General features: G+C 45.5%; 1 protein-coding gene across 1 annotated transcript in view; it reads left to right on the top strand.

Annotated features, from left to right (window-relative positions):
• DNAH6 (dynein axonemal heavy chain 6) overlaps positions 1-18,744 on the top strand; it is a 3,261,518-nt gene that overhangs the window by 2,891,261 nt on the left and 351,513 nt on the right. The window contains 1 exon segment of the mRNA XM_029602297.1: positions 5,309-5,438. Coding sequence (XP_029458157.1) covers positions 5,309-5,438 — 130 coding nt within the window.

Here is an 18,744-nt window from a genome sequence, read left to right as displayed (position 1 = left end):
GGATAAACTGACAAAATCTTTCACTCTAACAAAGAAGACAAAAGACCAAGGTACAGGGAAACAGATGACAACAGAACACAAGACACTGCAATCATAAATTGATAGCTAAACTCATACTCCAACCACTATCCAACTCAACTCCTCTCCTCTCTCTCCAAACCCTGATACACCCTCAAAGAGGCAACAGCAGGAAGCCAGTACATATAAACAAAAAAAAAATAACGTACACCACATAAAATGACGTATGACATGCTGGTACAGCTTGCTGTATGCTGACGCAATGTGTGATGTGCTGATGCAGCACACAATGCTATAGTTTCCTTTTTTTTTTTATCATGGGTGTTATTTCCATTATATTTATAGCATTTTGATGAATTAGACCAAAGACAGAAACCATCAAGAGCAATTCGAGTAAACAAGGCAGATACAGAGAGAGAGGAAAGAAGGTAGAGACGAGTCAGATATCAGAAATGTTTGAAAACTTTCTGTAATACTGTAACATACTTGCACATCTCAAATATAGTATTAGTACGATACCTTGCTCTGTTCTCTCTACAGTAGATATTCTCCTGGGAAAGTGAATTCAGGACCTTACATGTCATTATCAATAACTATAAGATTGTATGATGACCTTCGATTTCTGGAAATTTTACCGGGCCACCCTGTTCAGTTTTTGATCCATATATGGTCACACTTTACAAAAGCTGTGCCAGTGAATGTTTCCCTCTTTCCGCTCAACCTGATTCATCTTATGAGGCATTTTAATTTGTGTCTGCATTCTTTCTATTTCGATTCCTGGCTGTACTTACCTGGCTTAGGAGCCATCAACTGCAAAATTTGGCACCTGGATTTCATCAGGACCAGTTAGCCTGACTTCAGTGCCAGGTAAAATAGTGGAAAGTGTTCTAAACATCAAAATCACAGAACATATAGAAAGACATGGTTTAATGGAACAAAGTCAGCATGGATTTACCCAAGGCATGTATTGCCTCACAAATCTGCTTCACTTTTTTTAAGGAGTTAATAAACATGTAGATAAAGGCGAACCGGTAGATGTAGTATATTTGGATTTTCAGAAGGTGTTGGATAATGTTCCTCATGAGAGGCTTCTAGGAAAAGTAAAAAGTCATGGGATAGGTGGCGATGTCCTTTCGAGGATCACAAACTGGCTAAAAGACAGGAAACAAAGAGTAGGATTAAATGGACAATTTTCTCAGGGAAAGGGAGTGGGCAGTGGAGTGCCTCAGGGATCTGTATTGGGACTCGTACTTTTCAATATATTTATAAATGATTTGGGAAGAAATTATGACAAGTGAGGTAATCACATTTGCAGATGATACAAAATTGTTCAGAGTAGTTAAATCACAAGCAGATTGTGATAAATATCAGGAAGACCTTCTGAGACTGGAAAATTGGGCATCCAAATGGCTGATGAAATTTAATGTGGATAAGTGCAAGGTGATGCATATAGGAAAAATAACCCATGCTATAGTTACACAATGTTAGGTTCCATATTAGGAGCTACCACCCAAGAAAGAGATCTAGGAGTCATAGTGGATAACACATTGAAATCATCGATTTAGTGTGCTGCAGCAGTCAAAAAAGCAAACAGAATGTTGGGAATTATTAGAAAGGGAATGGTGAATAAAACAGAAAATGTCAAAATGCCTCTGTATCGTTCCATGGTGAGACTGCACCTTGAATACTGTGTACAATTCTGGTTGCCGCATCTCAAAAAAGATATAGTTGTGATGGAGAAGGTACAGAGATGCACGACCAAAATGATAAAGGGAATGGAACATCTCCCCTATGAGGAAAGACTAAAGAGGTTAGGACTTTTCAGCTTGGAAAAGAGACGGCTGAGGGGAGATATGATAGAGGTGTTTAAAATCATGAGAGGTCTAGAATGGGTTAATGTGAATCAGTTATTTACTGTTTCTGATAATGGAAAGACTAGGGGGCACTCCTTGAAGTTAGCATGTGGCACATTTATAACTAATCGGAGAATGTTTTTTTTCACTCAATGCATAATTAAACTCTGGAATTTGTTGCCAGAGGATGTGGTTAGTGCAGTTAGTGTAGCTGTGTTTAAAAAAGGATTGGATAAGTTCTTGGAGGATAAGTCCATTACCTGCTATTACTTAAGTTGGCTTAGAAAATAGCGACTGCTATTACTAGCAACGGTAGCATGGAATAGACTTCGTTTTTGGGTACTTGCCAGGTTCTTATGGCCTGGATTGGCCACTGTTGGAAACAGGATGCTGGGCTTGATGGACCCTGGGCATGTTCTTATGTTCTTATATCATAACCTAGAAAAGTGCAGGGAACTTGTATAGTCCAAATTCTTGTAAATTCTTTATTTTATACTGCATAACAGTGGAGTTGCCTGTATAAAATAAAGAATTTACAAGAATTTGGACTATACAAGTTCCCTGCACTTTTCTTGGTTATGATTTGATTGCTGAGTGCAGTTTGGCTCTGTGTTTGTTTGGACTTATGTTCTTATGTGCCATAAATGCACAAATAAATAATAAAAATAAAAAGAATTTTGGGCCAGCTTTGCAGCACATTTCTATGTTTTTATTAAACCTGTTCTAAACCTCTGAAAATAGAGCAAACATATCACATCTCAGTTTCTCAGCAGAAAGTTAGTCACACCCAGAAATTCTCTTGCACTAGAAAACAATGAGAAGAGATAAGCGGGAAAAAAAACAGAAGATAAGTGGCCCAAAAACAAAATGATAATCATAAAAATAGTGAACTGTATAGGTAGGAGAGAATCTAAGCCATGAGATACCAAATGCTGACACTAGATGTCAGCACGATACAGTAAATAGTACAGTACAAGCTCACATGCATGAAAATGTGCACTCAGTAGTTCTAGGTTGATTCAATATTCGGAGGAGAACTAAAGGGGTTGGGGCAAATTATCAGAAATCAAAAGTCAGCATAAATTATGAAAAGTCATGAATTTTCAATCTGCTGCAATAATTTTTACTGATTGTGCAAATATTTAAACTTCATGAATGCACAAAAATGAGTAATCAGTGGTTGATAAGAGGCTCAAATTTGCTGAAAAATACAATGACAATCAAACAAAAAAGTGATTTATATCAGTAGTAGTGAATCTAAGTAATGAGATACAACAAGTGATACCAAATGTCAACATAATATTGAAAATAGTACAGTACAAGCTAAATGTGCATGCAAACATGTACTTGGTAGTTTTAGGTTATTTCATTATTTTGAGGAAAACCTCAAATAATGAAATAATGGAGGTGCATCTTATCAGAAATTGAAGGTTGGCATAAATGATGAAAAGTCATGAAGTTTCAATCCACCAATTGTGCAAGCATTTAAATTTCACGAATGCATGAAAACATGCATGCAGGCATTCTAGTTTACTACTAGAAGTATTGGATTGGCTATTCCCTAGAACCATCTACAAAATTAAGGAATAACTAGTTTCTGGTAGATAAAAAAAACAATAACTAGTATACTGAAACCATTGATTATTAATATGTGTCTCCACCTTGTATGAATTAAATTTTATATTTAAACAATAAAAATGTTATCCTTTATTTTTACTTGTCCCAAAAGAATTTATAATTCAGTTTTTTGAAAAGAGGAAAAGACCTCAGTACTGGTAAAGAATCTGATTTTGCAGAATCTGAATGGCCAGTTGTTACAATCACGGGTCTTATAACTTCTTTTATTTTTTAACTGTTATACCCAACATATGAATGCTCTGTAGACGGAGACATCAGCGGCTGAGGAAACATATCGTTCTAAGAGGCACCTCCTTGCTAAAGAAGAACAGGAACATTATTCTGATGCAAGTTGAAAGATAAGTGCAGAATTGATCTATTTATATGTCGAGTCAAATATATATATAAAGAACATGACAAAGGCGATGATGTCTCCGTCTACAGAGCATTCATATGTCAGTTAAATAATGGACGCTGTCAAGACACTGAAGTCTCCGGTTTAAGAGCATAAAAAAAGTCTTTGAAATCCAAGTGAAATTGCTGCTCGATCGAGATTTGTATAAGAAGAAATTATCAGTTTATATTGATATATACAGAGAGTGGCATTAGCAATTGATTGAGATCCATAGAAGATCAACTCAAAGTGAAGGAATTTTTAAGAAAAATCAGTTAAAAAATAAAAGAGGTTATAAGACCCGTGATTGTAACAACTGGCCATTCAGATTCTGCAAAATCAGATTCTTTACTAGTACTGAGGTCTTTTCCTCTTTTCAAAAAATGTAATTATAAATTCTTTTGGAACAAATAAAATAAAGGATAATATTTTAATTGTTTAAATATCAAATTTTACTCCCTAGAACCACCATGTACACGTTTTTGTGCACCTATGTTTTAGGCCCTATAATTGAAAGAAAAAATATATTTGTGTAAAAATTAATGCTCTGTAATAAGTACAGACAAGAATAAAGCATTTTTACCAAGTTATTTCTAAGTTTTGATGGTACAGTCTATGACAACAGTGGTTTATTTACTGTTAGTATCATTTGTACCTGTCTATTGTCTGCTGTTTTTGGGTAGGAGGTCTGGGTGAACTGGTAGGGGCTCAGGGTGAAGTGCTAGAGGAGAACTGAGTGAACTGGTGGCGTTATCAGCAAACTGGTGATTCCAAGTACTCATGCAACTATTTTCAAAATGGTATTTGTGCCTACTTTATAAAATACCTGCCTCCACATTTAGCTCTGAGTGTTTATTCACCAGTATCACAATTATTTTGCATGCAAAATATACATACGTGTTTAGAAAACAAGTAAAGAAGGTATGAGTTTTATTTTATTGAATATACATGCACAACATACTGAAACAGATGCATGTATGTTCATAATGAAAGTATGCAGTATTCTATAAAATATGCAGCTCCTGCTGCACAGTTTTTAAATACTAGCATTGATCTCTGTTCATCCACTTACATGTTTAAATGTTGTACCATGGATAGGTTTGAAAGTTGAACTTGTAAAGACAGAGTTATACAGTACAAGAACCATTTCTTAATGCCTTGATGTTAACATCAATTGAGAATGACATTTTAAAATGGATCAACTTCACCATACAAGTTTGTATGACTAAAATCTTCAAAAATGTTGTAAGTATAAAATAAATAATAAATTCAGAAATGTATAATAAAGTAATATTTAGCCAGGTTTTTAAAACATTTTTCCTTTTTTATTTCTTTATTTTTTGTTAATATTACTAAAGCAATATTTTTATAAGGAAAAGCTCTAATTGGTTCAAAAAATGTTTTCATTTTGTGTTCTATGTTACAGCGTAAAGAGACTAACACTTTAATCAATACTGTACTTGAGATCCAGCCAAGAAGTACTGCACAAGGAACAGGAAAAAGTAATGATGAAATTGTACAAGAACTTGCTAGCATGATTTTGACCAAGTTACCAGGTATTTTAATATAGTTCACATCAACAGTCTATGTGGAAGGTGGTATTGATTTTAATGCATAATATTGTAATATTTGACAAATCTAGATTTATTCTTCACAAGCAAAAATATTGATCATATCCAACAATATGTTTTTGTCACAAGTTTATACCACTGGCCATTCTCCCAGTCGCAATCTGACTGGAATTCTCTGGTCATATAAAAAACGAAATGATTTGTTAAGCCTCTGGGAGGTGCTTTTCCACAGTCCTGCTGCTCAACACCACCTTGCAGCTTCCCTGGTTCCACCTTTGGAGACTCCCCAGGCCAGGTACTCCAGTTTCTATTGCCTATACTTTCCCCTGTTCCTTCCAGGTTGTCACAGCTATAAATTCAAATCCTCCCACCCTAGTTGATGAGCTGAGCTTAAGCAGACATAGTTCCAGATTATCCCAATAAAGTCTCTATAGCTTTACTTTATCAAACCACATCAGTTTCAAACTCATATGATAATAAAGCAACTCTGGTCTTAATCCTCCTGTACACTGCTCACAGTTGCTTCCTGCACAGCCTAAGCCTGGCTGCACTCTATAGGTTTAGGAGAAGATTTTTAAAGTTATGCGTGGGCATAGATTTGATCGCGCAACCCGGCGTGAACAAATCTATGCCCGATTTTATAACATGTGCGCGCTGCTGCACGCATGTTATAAAATCCAGGGTCAGCGTGCGCAGGGGGGGTGCACAATTGTGCAACCTGCGCCCGCCAAGCCAAGCAGCCTGCCTACGTTCCCTCAGAGCGGCCTCAGAGGGAGCGGCCTCGGAGGGAACTTTTTTCCCGGCCCCCCCCCCCCCCACACCTTCCCCTCCCTTCCCCTATCTAACTCTCCCCCCAGCCCTAACTAAACCCCCCCCCCCTTACCTTTGTTGGAGAAGTTACGCCTGCCTCTGGGCAGGCGTAACTAGCGCGCATCGACTCTCCATCCCCCGGCCCGGCCCCCGGAACGCACATTTTTTCAAGCCCCGGGACATATGCACTTCCCGGGGCTTGCACGCGCTGCCGAGCCAATGCAAGATAGGCTCGGCGTGCGCAGGGGGAGGCAGGGGTAGGTTATGCGCGCCGTGCGTTCCGGGGGCTATCTTACGCGCGCAACCCTTAGTTTTTAGGGAACCAGGCCCTAGTATAACCTCCCACCATACTCTGCAGCTGGGGTTTGTGCTTCCCCTTTCACTATAAATGCAACTACATCCACCCCACAGCAGTGTTCATTTAAAATTCCTGACATGCAGTCTCCATGAGTGTGTTCTCTTCTGGAGTGGTCTCCACGACTTGTCTCTCAAATCCATCAACTCAGCTCTTCCTCAGGGTTACTCAACATCTCCATCTCCTCTGTCTCTTCATCTGGTTCTAGTAGGACTTCTTCCTGTTCCTGCCTCGCCCCTCCTTCAGACATTCTTGCCTTTCTCCCACCATGCCCAGGCTCTCTTGTCTTCTCGATAGTGCAAAGCCTGGGAAGTTCCACCCCTTCCAGAACCCCTGTGTCTTCTGGGAGCATGAATATGCCTCCAATTCTGATTTCTTTTACATACTGGATCTCCTTCCCAAGTTTTCCTTACAGATGACATATAATTCTACATCCCATTCGACAAATCATATGAAAAAACTGCAGCGACTCTGTCCACATACATGAAGACTATACAACAAAAACTATCACAGCTGAAATTAACACTAAATTAAAAAAAAAACAAAATCATGTGGTTAAAGAGAAATTCCATGATATACAGACTGCCAACACTAGATATAGGAGATTTCAACATCATACCCTCTGAGCAAGTATGAACATAGCAATATAGATCGATGAGAACTTTACAATGAAAAAGCATATAAGCAAATTAATTAAAACAGGATACTCCAAGCTGAGAATACTATCTCTGTGTATGTGCTATTGAGTCTAGCTCGGTGCATCAGTTTCCCTACAGGGCTCCTCCCCGTAGGAGATAACAACACTGTTGCCCCTAAGAATCCACCAAACACCTCAATATCATAACAGTATCTTAACTGAGGAAGGCAGCTGAAGTCTGTAAGTAACTGGACCCAGACGGCGGAGCACAGCAAAGGGCCCAATGTATCTGGAAGCGAATCGAGCGGAAGTCAGTTTGAGTTGGATGAACCTGGTTCTGAGCCATACTTTATCACCAGGTTGGAACTGGGGTGCTTCGCAATAACGTATCAAAAAACCTCTTCGATCTCTGGCTCGTCTGCTTGAGCAGCTGTTGCGTATTTGCCATAATTAATGCAAGTCTTGAGTGGTGAACTGCGCTGCTGGCGAAGGTACAGACAGTGGGAGTAGTAACGGTGGCAACGGCTGGCATCCATAGATCACCTGGAAGGGAGACAAGCTGGTGGACATGGACTGATGAGAGTTCAGTGCGAATTCAGCCCAAGGGAGAAGGTCGGCCCAATCGTCCTGCTGTAAACTCATGTAGGCCTGCAAAAATTGCTTCAAAGTTCTATTTGTCCTCTCGGTTTGCCCATTGGTTTGGGGATGATAAGCCGAGGTAAAATCTAGGGAGATGTTGAACTTTTGCAAAGCGATCTCCAGAAGCGTGCAGTGAATTGGACTCCACAGTCCGAGAGTATGTGCTTGGGGAGCCCGTGGAGCTGGAACACACGCGGATGAACAGCTTGGCAAGTTGTGCTGCTGAGGGAAGGCCGGGTAGAGCCATGAAGTGGGCCATTTTAGAGAACCGGTCGACAGTAACCCATATGGTGTTGTTTCCATTGGAGACAGGCAGATCCACTATAAAATCCGTGGTGATATGGGTCCAAGGCTCGGTCAGAACAGGAAGTGGTTGCAAGAATCCCCACTATTTCCCTAGAGGAGATTTATGATGAGCGCACATGGGGCAAGACTCAACATAAGCCTCGCTGTCTTTTCTCATAATGGGCCACCAATAGTACCGCTGGAGTGTCGAAAGACTTCTGGATTGACCTGGATGTCCAGAGGTCAGGGAGTCGTGAGCCCATTTGAGAACCCTTCGTCGTAGTTGGCGAGGAACTACGTTCTTACCCAGTGGCATTGGAAAGGTGATGGCCAAAATGACCTTGGCAGGGTCTATTATGTGCCGTGGGGTGTTGGGAACATCCTCTGTGGTGAAGGATCTGGAGAGTGCATCAGTGCGACCATTCTTACTGGGAGGGCGGTAGTGCAACAGGAAATTGAATCTGTTAAAGAAGAGGGACCAATGGGCCTGGCGATGGTTTAAACGCTGAGCATGATGTATATACTCGAGATTTTTGTAATCCATGTATACAGTGATCTGGTGTTGGGCTCCCTCGAGCCAGGGTCACCATTCTTCGAAGGCCAGCTTGATGGCCAGCAATTCTTTATCCCCTATAGTGTAGTTTCGTTCTGCTGGCGAGAAGCACTGGGAAAAAAATGAGCAAGGGTGTAAGGTATGGATAGTTGAGTATTGGCTCAGAATGGCTCCTACTCCAACATCGGAGGCGTTGACCTCAACTACAAAAGGTCGTGTAGGATCCGGGTGGCAGAGGCATGGTTCCTTGAGGAAGGTGTTCTTAAGATCCTAAAAGGTGGTCATGGCTGCAGGTGACCACTGAGAGGGGTTGGCCCCCTTGCAAGTCACGGCCATGAGTGGCACAATAAGGGTGGAATAATGGTAGGTAAAAGAGTGATAGTAATTGGCGAAGCCAAGGAATCTCTGGAGGGCCTTTAGGCCTGTAGGCTGAGGCCAATCACAGATGCTCTTCAATTTCTGTGGATCCATACTGAGCCCCTGCTGGACACCACGTAGCCAAGGAAAGAAACCGACTCCTGCTCCAATGAACACTTCTCGAGTTTGGCGAATAATTGATTGTCTCGCAGACGCTGGAGAACACAGGAGACATGCTGGCGATGGGTTTGAAGATCTTGCGAGAAGACTAGGATGTCGAGGTACATGACCACACACTGGTAAAGCAAATCTCTGAAAACCTCATTCATCAGGTTCTGAAACACTGCAGAGGCATTGCAAAGGCCGAATGGCATCTCCAGATATTCAAAGTGACCATTTTTGTGTTAAAGGCGGTCTTCCACTCATCGCCTTTCCGAATCCAGACCAGATTGTAGGTTCCCCAGAGGTCCAATTTAGAGAAGATCTTGGTTCCTTGAAGCCTTTCGAAAAGTTCTGAGATCAGAGGCAGTGGGTAGCGGTCCTCATTTAGGCCTCGGTAATCGATGCAGGGACGGAGGGAGCCATCTTTTTTCCAACAAAAAAGAAACTTGCACCGGCAGGGGATTTCGAGGGCCGAATGAAGCCTTTGGCTAGATTTTCACTGATATAGTCAGACATGGCTTTTTCTCAGTCTGCAAATGAGGATAGACCCAACCCCGAGGAGGCTCATTGTTGAGTAGCAAATTAATTAAGCAATCATAGGAGCGATGCGGAGGTATAGTGTCCGCGGCCTTCTTAGAGAATACATCGGCAAAAGAAGCTTATTGCGGTGGAAGGCCGGGAAAGGAGAGAGAGGAATCTAGGCAGTTTTTGTAGCAGGAAGGCCCCCAACGGGAGAGCTGTAGGGTAGCCCAGTCGAACTGCGGAGTGTGTCTCTGTAGCCACGGTAGCCCCAGGACCACAGGAAAAATGGCTTTGTCCAATACATGAAAGAAAATGGTTTCCACATGTAAGGTTCCGGTGCGAAGCTGAATAGCTGAATCTGAATAGGTAGTGTGAGTAACCTCACCAGGAAGAGGTTCTCCATGAATGGAAGAGAGTAATAGTGGCATCAGGGAGCAGATGGTGGGGATCCGCAGATGTTCCATTAGTTGTTTTAATATGAAGTTCCCACCAGCTCCAGAGGCCACCAATGCCAGGGTAGGGAACTCCTGGTTATCCATTTTGTTGGCTGTTGCCAGCCGGAATGTGGACCCTTAGACCGAGGTGAGATGGGGTTATCAGAAGATGACCCCACGGATCCCCACCATCGGAAGGCAGACTCAACAGTGAACAGGAAATCCCCTCACCTGATAGGAAGTAATCCAGGCATGGTCTGGTGTCGGAGGCTGGTCAGAAGATCGACAGAGTCCCGGGTAGTCCAGATCAGGGCAGGCGGCAGGCAAACAGGCTGGTCAGACAATCCGAGAAAGGTAGGCAGCAGACAGGCAGGCAAAGTCTAAAAGGTAATCCAAATCAGGGCAGGCGGCAGGCAGGCAGGCAAAGTCCAAAAGGTAATTCGAATCAGGGCAGGCAGGCAGGCAAAGTCAGGTAATCCGGGTCAGAGGTAGGTGGGCAGGCAAGGTCAGGCAAACTGGGTCAGGAACAGGCAGCAGGCAGGCAGGCAGAGTCAGGCGATTCGGGTCAGAGGCAGGCAGCAGGCAGGCAGGGTCAGGTAATCCAGGTCAGAGGCAGGCGGCAGACAGACAGGCAGAGTCAGGCAATCCAAGTCACAACAACCATAGAAGGACAGCTAGCAGGAAGACCTGTTGCAAGGCAAGTACCGGCAGGCAGGTCCCAGGCTTTAAAGGAAGCTGTCACTGATGTCACTTCCTGGGGCTGGGACACTTCCAGGTCCCTGGACTCTTTAAGAGGCAGGGCGAGTGCCTGGGCACCTGCCCACACCCGTGTTCAGCGATGTCGGAGGTCCTGTAGGAGGAGATGTCCCGAATGCCCTGTTGCCCGACCGTGGATCCGGCCAAGTCAGTAAATTGGGCCGGTCGCTCAGCTGTGCGGCCACACCGCACAACAGTACCTACTCTTTTAGGCCTCCTCCCAGGAGGTCTGGGTTTCCGGGGATGAGCACTGTGAAACTGGCACAAGAGATTTTTATCAAGTATGTTGGATGCAGGTTCCCAAGTATTTTCTTCAGGGCCAAAGCCTCACCATGATATGAGATACTCCCATCAGTAATGTCCAGAATTTCTTGAACCTCAAAGATCTAATCATCCTCAGTTGACACTTGGGAAGCTTCAGGTAATTTGCGAGAAGGCCAAGAAAGAATGAGAGGTTTCAACAAGGAGATGTGAAAGACATCATGTATCTTGACAGAGGATGGTAATCGCAGCTGGTAGGAAACTGGCCCCATGCACTGCACCTCAGAAATGGGCCGATATAGCGTGGTGCCAACTTCATGGATGGAACATTAAGGCGGATGTTACTTGTACACAACCAGACCTTTTCTCCAGGCTGGTCGTCGATGGCTATGAGCTACCTTCTTGGCCCGTAGGCCGGCTTTACGGATCAATTCTTCAGTCTGTCACCAGAGATTGTGCAGATTGACTGCTGTCAATTGAGTGGCCGGGGAGGGTACGGAGAGAGGTAAGGAAAGGGGGGGTAACGGTTGTCTCCCATATACTCCCATATGCCTGTAGAGGAACTGATATGGGAATTATGTGAAAATTCCACCCAAGGAAGAAGATCAGCCCAATTGTCCTGACGAGTATTGGTAAATGTCCTTAAGAAGGTTTTAAGGGTACAATTGAGTCTTTCCACTTGCCCATTGGCCTGGGGGCGATAAGCACTAGTGAGACCCAACTTGATATTGAATTTCCAGCAAAGGGATTGCCAATATTTAGCAGTAAATTGTATGCCTCGATCAGAAATTATGTGACAAGGAAGGCCGTGCAAACAGAAGATATGGGAGGTAAACAGATGTGCTAACTCCAATGCAGTTGGGAGGCCAGGAACGGCCACAAAATGAGCCATCTTTGAGAATCAATCCATGACTACCCAGATGACAGTACATCCATTGGACTTGGGAAGATCTACAATAAAATCAGTAGATAAATGTGTCCAAGGTTATTTGGGAGCGGGTAACGGTTGCAAAAGTCCCCACGGTTGTCCTACGGGTGGTTTGTATTGGGCACAGGTGGGACATGATTCCACATAGGATTTTACATCACGTGTCATAGATGGCCACCAATAATATCGTCTGAGTAGATCCAATATACAACGTTGGCCTGAATGTCCTGCCGTAAGAGAATCGTGGGCCCACTCCAAGACTTTTTGGCGATGCCTAGTAGGAACTGCAGTTTTCCCAGAGGGTATAGGTAAGGTTGCAGGTAGTAGAATCCGGGCTGGATCTATGATGTATGCTGGTGGGACCGGGTTTTCATTGGCTTCAATAGAGCGGGAGAGTGCATCCTCCCTGGCGTTTTTCTCAGCCGGTCGATAACGTAGTTCAAAATCAAATTGGGCAAAGAAAAGTGATTAAGACGTCAGATATTCGAGATTTTTATGATCTGTGAAAATCGTGATCCAATGATGGGCCCCTTCCAACCAGTGCCGCCATTCCTCCAAGGCTAACTTGATGGTAAGGAGTTCCTTATCCCCTATGCCATAGTTACATTCTGTGGACGTGAACTTTCATGAAAAAAAAGAACAGGGTCGTAAGGTCCAGAATCTGTCCTCTGGCTTAGCACTGCTCCCACTCCCAGAGAGGAAGCATCCATTTCCATAATGAATGGGTGTTCTGGATCATGGTACCAGAGGCATGGTTCCTGTAGAAAGGCTTGCTTAAGTCTTAAAAGGTTAAACATGCCTCGGGTGGCCAGTTCTTGGCGTCAGATCCCTTTCACGTAAGTGTGGTTAGAGGAGCCACCAGTTGGGAAAAATGCGGAATAAAATGTCGATAAAAGTTTGCAAGTCCTAGAAATCTTTGGAGGCCCCGGAGGGTGGATGGTTGGACCCAATCCTGGATGCAGCACACCTTTTCAGGGTCCATGCGGAAGCCTTGGCAGGACACAATGTAGCCCAGGAAAGGTAGACTTTCTTGCTCAATTGCACATTTTCCTAGCTTGGCATAAAGTTGGTGGGCTCGTAAGCATTATAGCACCATTCATACCTGTTGTTAGTGACTCTGAAGATCACGGGAAAAAATAAGAATGCCATCAAGATAAATAATCACTGAGTCATATAGGAGATCTCTAAAAATCTCATTCATCATATGCTGGAACACTGCGGGAGTATTACATAGGCCAAAGGGCATGACGAGGTACTCGTAGTGGCTGTCCCGAGTATTAAAGGCTGTCTTCCATTCGTCCTTTGGCCGGATACAGACGAGGTTATATGCTCCATGCAGGTCCAGCTTAGAAAACATTTTGGCAGTTTAAAGATGATCTAACAGTTCTGTGATGAGTGGCAGGGGATATCTATCCTTTTTTTGTGATGGCATTGAGTCCTCGATAATCTATACATGGCCTTAAGGAGTCATCTTTTTTGGTAACAAAGATAAAACCCGCACCAGCTGGTGACGAGGATGGTCGGATGAACCCTTTTTCGAGGTTTTCCTGGATATATTGGGACATGGACCTGGTTTCTGCTGGAGAGAGAGGATACACCCTTCCCCGAGGGGGAAGAGTGCCTAGTAATAGGTTAATAGCGCAATCAAAACTTCGGTGTTCAGGCAGGATTTCTGCTTTATTTTTGGAAAAGACGTCTGTAAAGTCCTGATACTGTGGTGGAAGATCCACAGAAGTGGTAGCCAGGGTAATGATTCTTGGAGGCTAAATGTGCCGTAGGCATGTTTCGAAGCATTGAGAACCCCAGCTGGTGAGCTGGAGTGTCTTCCAATCAAGCGCGGGAGAATGTTGCTGGAGCCAGGGTAACCCCAAAACCATGAGATGTATCACTCTGTCCAGGACGTAGAAAGATATCTGCTCCTCGTGCAAAAGTCCGGTAGTAAATCCGATATGTCCTGGCAGGGGTTCTCCATAGATCGAAGAAACATATTAAGGTGTTGCGTTCATGGCTGCTCTTCGCCCTCGCTCCACCCTCTCTACCTCTGTGGTGACTCCCTCTGGGCCTGATGGACGGCTTGCTGCGGCGGTGTCTCCATGCCACTTCTCCCCGGCATCCCCAGACCGGCTCAACGCTGTGGATCCGCCATATTCCTGATGACGTAGGGCGCACGCGTGCTCCGAAGTATGTACCAGCAAGGGTGTGAACCTCAGGGGCGTCCCCCTGTATTGACGTCATCTGCTTCCATCATAAAAGGTCTTCACTTTCGCTAACAGATTGAGTTAGCAAGGACATGCATTCCGGACTATGAATCGGACATGAATACGGATTCGGATCTGGATTCGTTCCAAGCTACTGTGCCTCCTCGGACTTACCAGAGGTACCTGCTCCTCGGGGGCCTCGCTCTCTTTTCTCTATTTCAGATTGCAGATAGGAACCGGTACTCGCTCCTCGAGGGCCCATGTTCCTGAATACTCTGAAGATTCTGTACTGCCTGGAAGCTATCACAGATACAGACATTCGTGAGTTACCACCGCTCTCTCCGAGCTTTCCCTGGAACCAGGTACTCGCTCCTCGAGGGCCTAACTCTTTCCAGCTACTGAGCCTCTTTAAGAATCTATGTGAAATTGTCATCTTCTACTGGCTATTATTACAGCATACTCTGTCTACTTACTATCTATAGTCTCTCTACAGCTCAGCAACCCTAGGATCGCAGTTCTAGTATCTGAGGGACTTTAGCCCTGCCGGGCATATCAGCTCACTACTGCCACCTCTGGTGGTTCTACTAACCTGTCTAATAAAAGAACTATCTGTGTCTGTCTCCATACCCAAGCCTAGCCGGTGGTCCCTCTCAGGATACCTTCCTGGGGATGCTGTCATCTGCCATCAGTCCAAGGATTCACCTATTTACATTCCTTTCCAGCTGAGTACCCTCTCTAGCACTCTGCTGGTACAGATTGCCAACTCAGCAGTCTATATCATAACAAGATTGCTAGTTCCGCCTACGAAGCATATCAGATTGCTAAACTCCTCCCACTCCAGGAGCTAATTATAACAGATTGCTAACTCCCATCTGCTTGCTCCTCCCATCAGCATAGCAGATTCTAACAGATTGCTAACTCCTCCCCTCTGGAGGAGCAGATCCTAACATAAGGACGGTCTCGAGCACAGAGGGATAGCTGTAGTTCTTCCACCAGGGCTCTGGTGACAAAGTTCCCTCCAGCCACAGAGTCTACTAATGCCAGCGAGGGAAACTCCCTCCCATCCTTCAGGATGGTTACTGGAAGAGTTAGTTGAGGGGATGCATGGGTACAGCCTAGGAGCGTTTCTCCTCCGGCGACTAGGCTGATCTGTTTTCCGGCTTCTGGGGGCATGAATTTACCATGTGTCCTCTACCAGCACAGAAAAAACAGCTCCAGACAGTGTTGACAAAGTTTCTCCTCAGAGTAGATATGGGTTCTTCCCAGCTGCATGGGTTCATCGGCTTGTCCCGGGGAAGAGGCCTCCGAGGTGGTGGGAAGAAGAGAATGAAAAAAGAAAGGAGCCAAAGGTAAGAATCTTAGTGGAGAACGTGCCTCGCGAGCACGTTGCTGAAGGTGTCTATCAATTCTCCCTGCAAGATCAATCAGCTCGTCCAATGAATCTGGTAATTCCCTCGCTGCTAATTCATCTTTGATGCGTGGTGACAATCCCTCAAGAAAGATGGCCCATAAACTGTCTTCACACCAATTTAACTCTGACAATAGGGTACGAAATTCAATGGCGTAGTCTATCAAAGGCCTGACACCCTGACGAAGTTGAAGCATAATGTGGCTGATCGTCTAGAGTCTTCGACAGCCTGTTTGAATTTTCGTAAAAAAAAGTTGAATGTCCTGGACCATGGGATCAGCCCTTTCCCATAAAGGTGATGCCCAATCAAGCGCCTTGCCATCCAATAGTGAAATGATGAAAGTGGTCTTGATGACGTCGGTGGAGAACTGGGTCAGTTGTAGCGAAAAATGCATTAAGCATTGATTCACGAATCCTCAAGAAGGTTTGGAATCTCCAGCATACCTGGGTGGCACTGGAAGACACAGAGGAGCAGGAGCTGCTAACGGAGCTGGAGGTGCCGGTATGGGTTGGGCTGCAGCTGTCGTTAGAGCATCGAAGCATGCATTGAGACGAACCAGGGTGGCTGCCACTACCTCGAGACACTGCTGTTGCTGCTGAAACTTCTGAGCTAACCAAGGGATGGCCTGGAGTCCGGAAAAGTCTGCTGGGTCCATGGCCTTGCAAACTGTTGGCTGTTGCCAGCCGGAATGCGGACCCTTAGACTGAGGTGAGATGGAGCTATCAGGAGATAACTCCACGGATCCCCACCGTTGGAAGGCAGACTAAACAGTGAACAGGAAATCCCCTCACCTGATAGGAAGTAATCCAGATATGGCCTGGTGTCGGAGGCTGGTCAGAAGATCGACAGAGTCCCGGGTAGTCCAGTTCAGGGCAGGCGGCAGGCAAACAGGCTGGTCAGACAATCCGAGTCAAAGGTAGTTAGCAGACAGGCAGGCAAAGTCCAAAAGGTAATCCGAATCAGGACAGGCGGCAGGTAGGCAGGCAAAGTCCAACAGGCAAATCAATGTCCCGAATGCCCCGTTGCCCGACCGCGGATCCGGCCAAGTCGGTAAGTTGGGCCAGTTGCGCGGCTGTGCCACGCAACACTTTTTAATGAAAACAGGGACAGTCAATGGAGGAGACGGAGAAGTCAGGCTTAGGAGTAGTCCTCCAGCTGAACCTAGGCCTGGGAGTTTCCTGGACAGACAGGGCAAGATGCAATGGCATGCCCGGATTGTTGACGGTGACATCGTTCCTTGGGAGAGAGCCTGCTTCGGCCCAGCTGCATGGGTTCATCTTCTACTTTACTCTGAGTTGTGTTCCCTCTGGGTGAAGATGAACGTCGAGCTCGGGCCGAACCAGAGGTAGACTTTCGAGACATTCTGGACTCTTGAGAGCGTTATTGCAGACGGCAATCGATACATCCAGTAAGGTCAATCAGGGAGTCCAAAGACACAGGCAATTCGTGAGCCGCCAGCTCATCTTTAATGCGAGGACTTAGACCTTCAAGGAAGATAGAATGCAAGTAGTCAGAGTCCCATTGAAGCTCAGAAGAAAGAGTTCTGAACTCATTAACATAATCCATTAAAAGGTGAGAGCCTTGTTGTAGATTAAGAAGTGATGACCCAGAAATGGTTCTGCGGCCCGGATCTTTGAAGACTGAACGGAAAAAGGCCAGGAACTCCAGGAGATCCCGAAGGATCGGTCAGCCCGCTCCCAGAGGGGTGACGCCCAGGCCGAGGCCTTACCATCCAAGAGGGAAAGGATGTAGGTGGTCTTGGTGATCACATCTGGGAAATAAGCAGGTTGCAGGTAAAAGTGCATATCGCATTGGTTCAGGAAACCCCTGCACAAAAGAGGGTTCCCTGAGAAGCGAGGAGGTGCCAGAAAGGACACTGTGGGCCGAGGACTTGGTGTAGAGGTAGAGATATCAAGCTTAATAGACGTCGTGGTAGCAGTCACATTGGCATCTAAACGAGTGCTCAAGGTGTCAATAACTGCTGAAGAGACTCCAAGAATTTCTGCTGTTCGCTGATTCTTTGCGCCAGGCCAGGGATGGCCTGGAGGGCCGAGACCTGTGCCAGGTCCATGGACTTGGCAATCTGTTATGATTTGTGGGTTTCTTGGGCCCTTGGCCCGAGGTGGGAGTTAGTACCACCTGTGGGGAGGAGCTCCACAGGTCCACACCGCCTGGAGGCGAGGTCTGGCTCAGCAGGAGCTCTGGGAGAGAGTCTGTGGGAAGGTCCCGAAGAGCGGGGTGAGGAACTCAGCGAGGAGGGATCCCACAGTAAGTAGACTGAGAAGCAGTACCTAGATGAAGACCTCCGAGAGGGTAGTGCTAGGCAAGCCTGAGGAGCGGGAAGCGTGAGCAAGTAGCGCAGGAAGTATTGCAAGGGCAATCCCAGAAGGGCGGAGCTACGTAGAAGGAAAGGTACTGAAGCGATGATGAAGGATACTCCATGGAGCGGGGAAGCCCGAGTCGGGTCTCCAGGTGATGATGTAGAAACCCCGAGAAGCGGGGAGGTACGGCAATCACCGGCGTTGAACATGTGCACAGCTCCGAGAAGCAGGGAAGTATGAACAGTCTCTGGAGAAAATGTAGGCACTGCCTCGAGGAGCGGTGAAGTATGGACAGTCTCTGGAGAAGAACATGGGCACTGCCCCAAGTAGCGGGAAAGCACAGGTTGTATCTGGAATAGCATGAAGGCACTGCCCTGAGGAGCGGGGAAGTACAGGCTGTCTCTGGAGTATAATGTAGGCACTGCCCCGAGGAGCGGGGAAGCCGACAGGAAGACTCCTGGGAGGTGCAGGCTAGCCCAAGGAGCGGGGGAAGCCAGTGAGCGCACACAGGCTTCCGAGGAGCGGTTACCTGAATCAGGTTCCGGCGTCCGGGAGAAATCCACAATACCATCACTGGTCCAGAGAGACAGGAATACGTAGAATAGCAATGGAACTTGTTGCCAAGTCAGCTAGCAAGGGGTGAAGGCGGTGCTTATGAACCTTG

The sequence above is a fragment of the Rhinatrema bivittatum genome, chromosome 1 (assembly GCF_901001135.1).
Source record: "Rhinatrema bivittatum chromosome 1, aRhiBiv1.1, whole genome shotgun sequence".
In the NCBI taxonomy this organism is placed as follows: domain Eukaryota; kingdom Metazoa; phylum Chordata; class Amphibia; order Gymnophiona; family Rhinatrematidae; genus Rhinatrema; species Rhinatrema bivittatum.
Note: the sequence above shows the minus strand (reverse complement) of the source record. Positions and strands in the feature narration are given on the sequence as shown.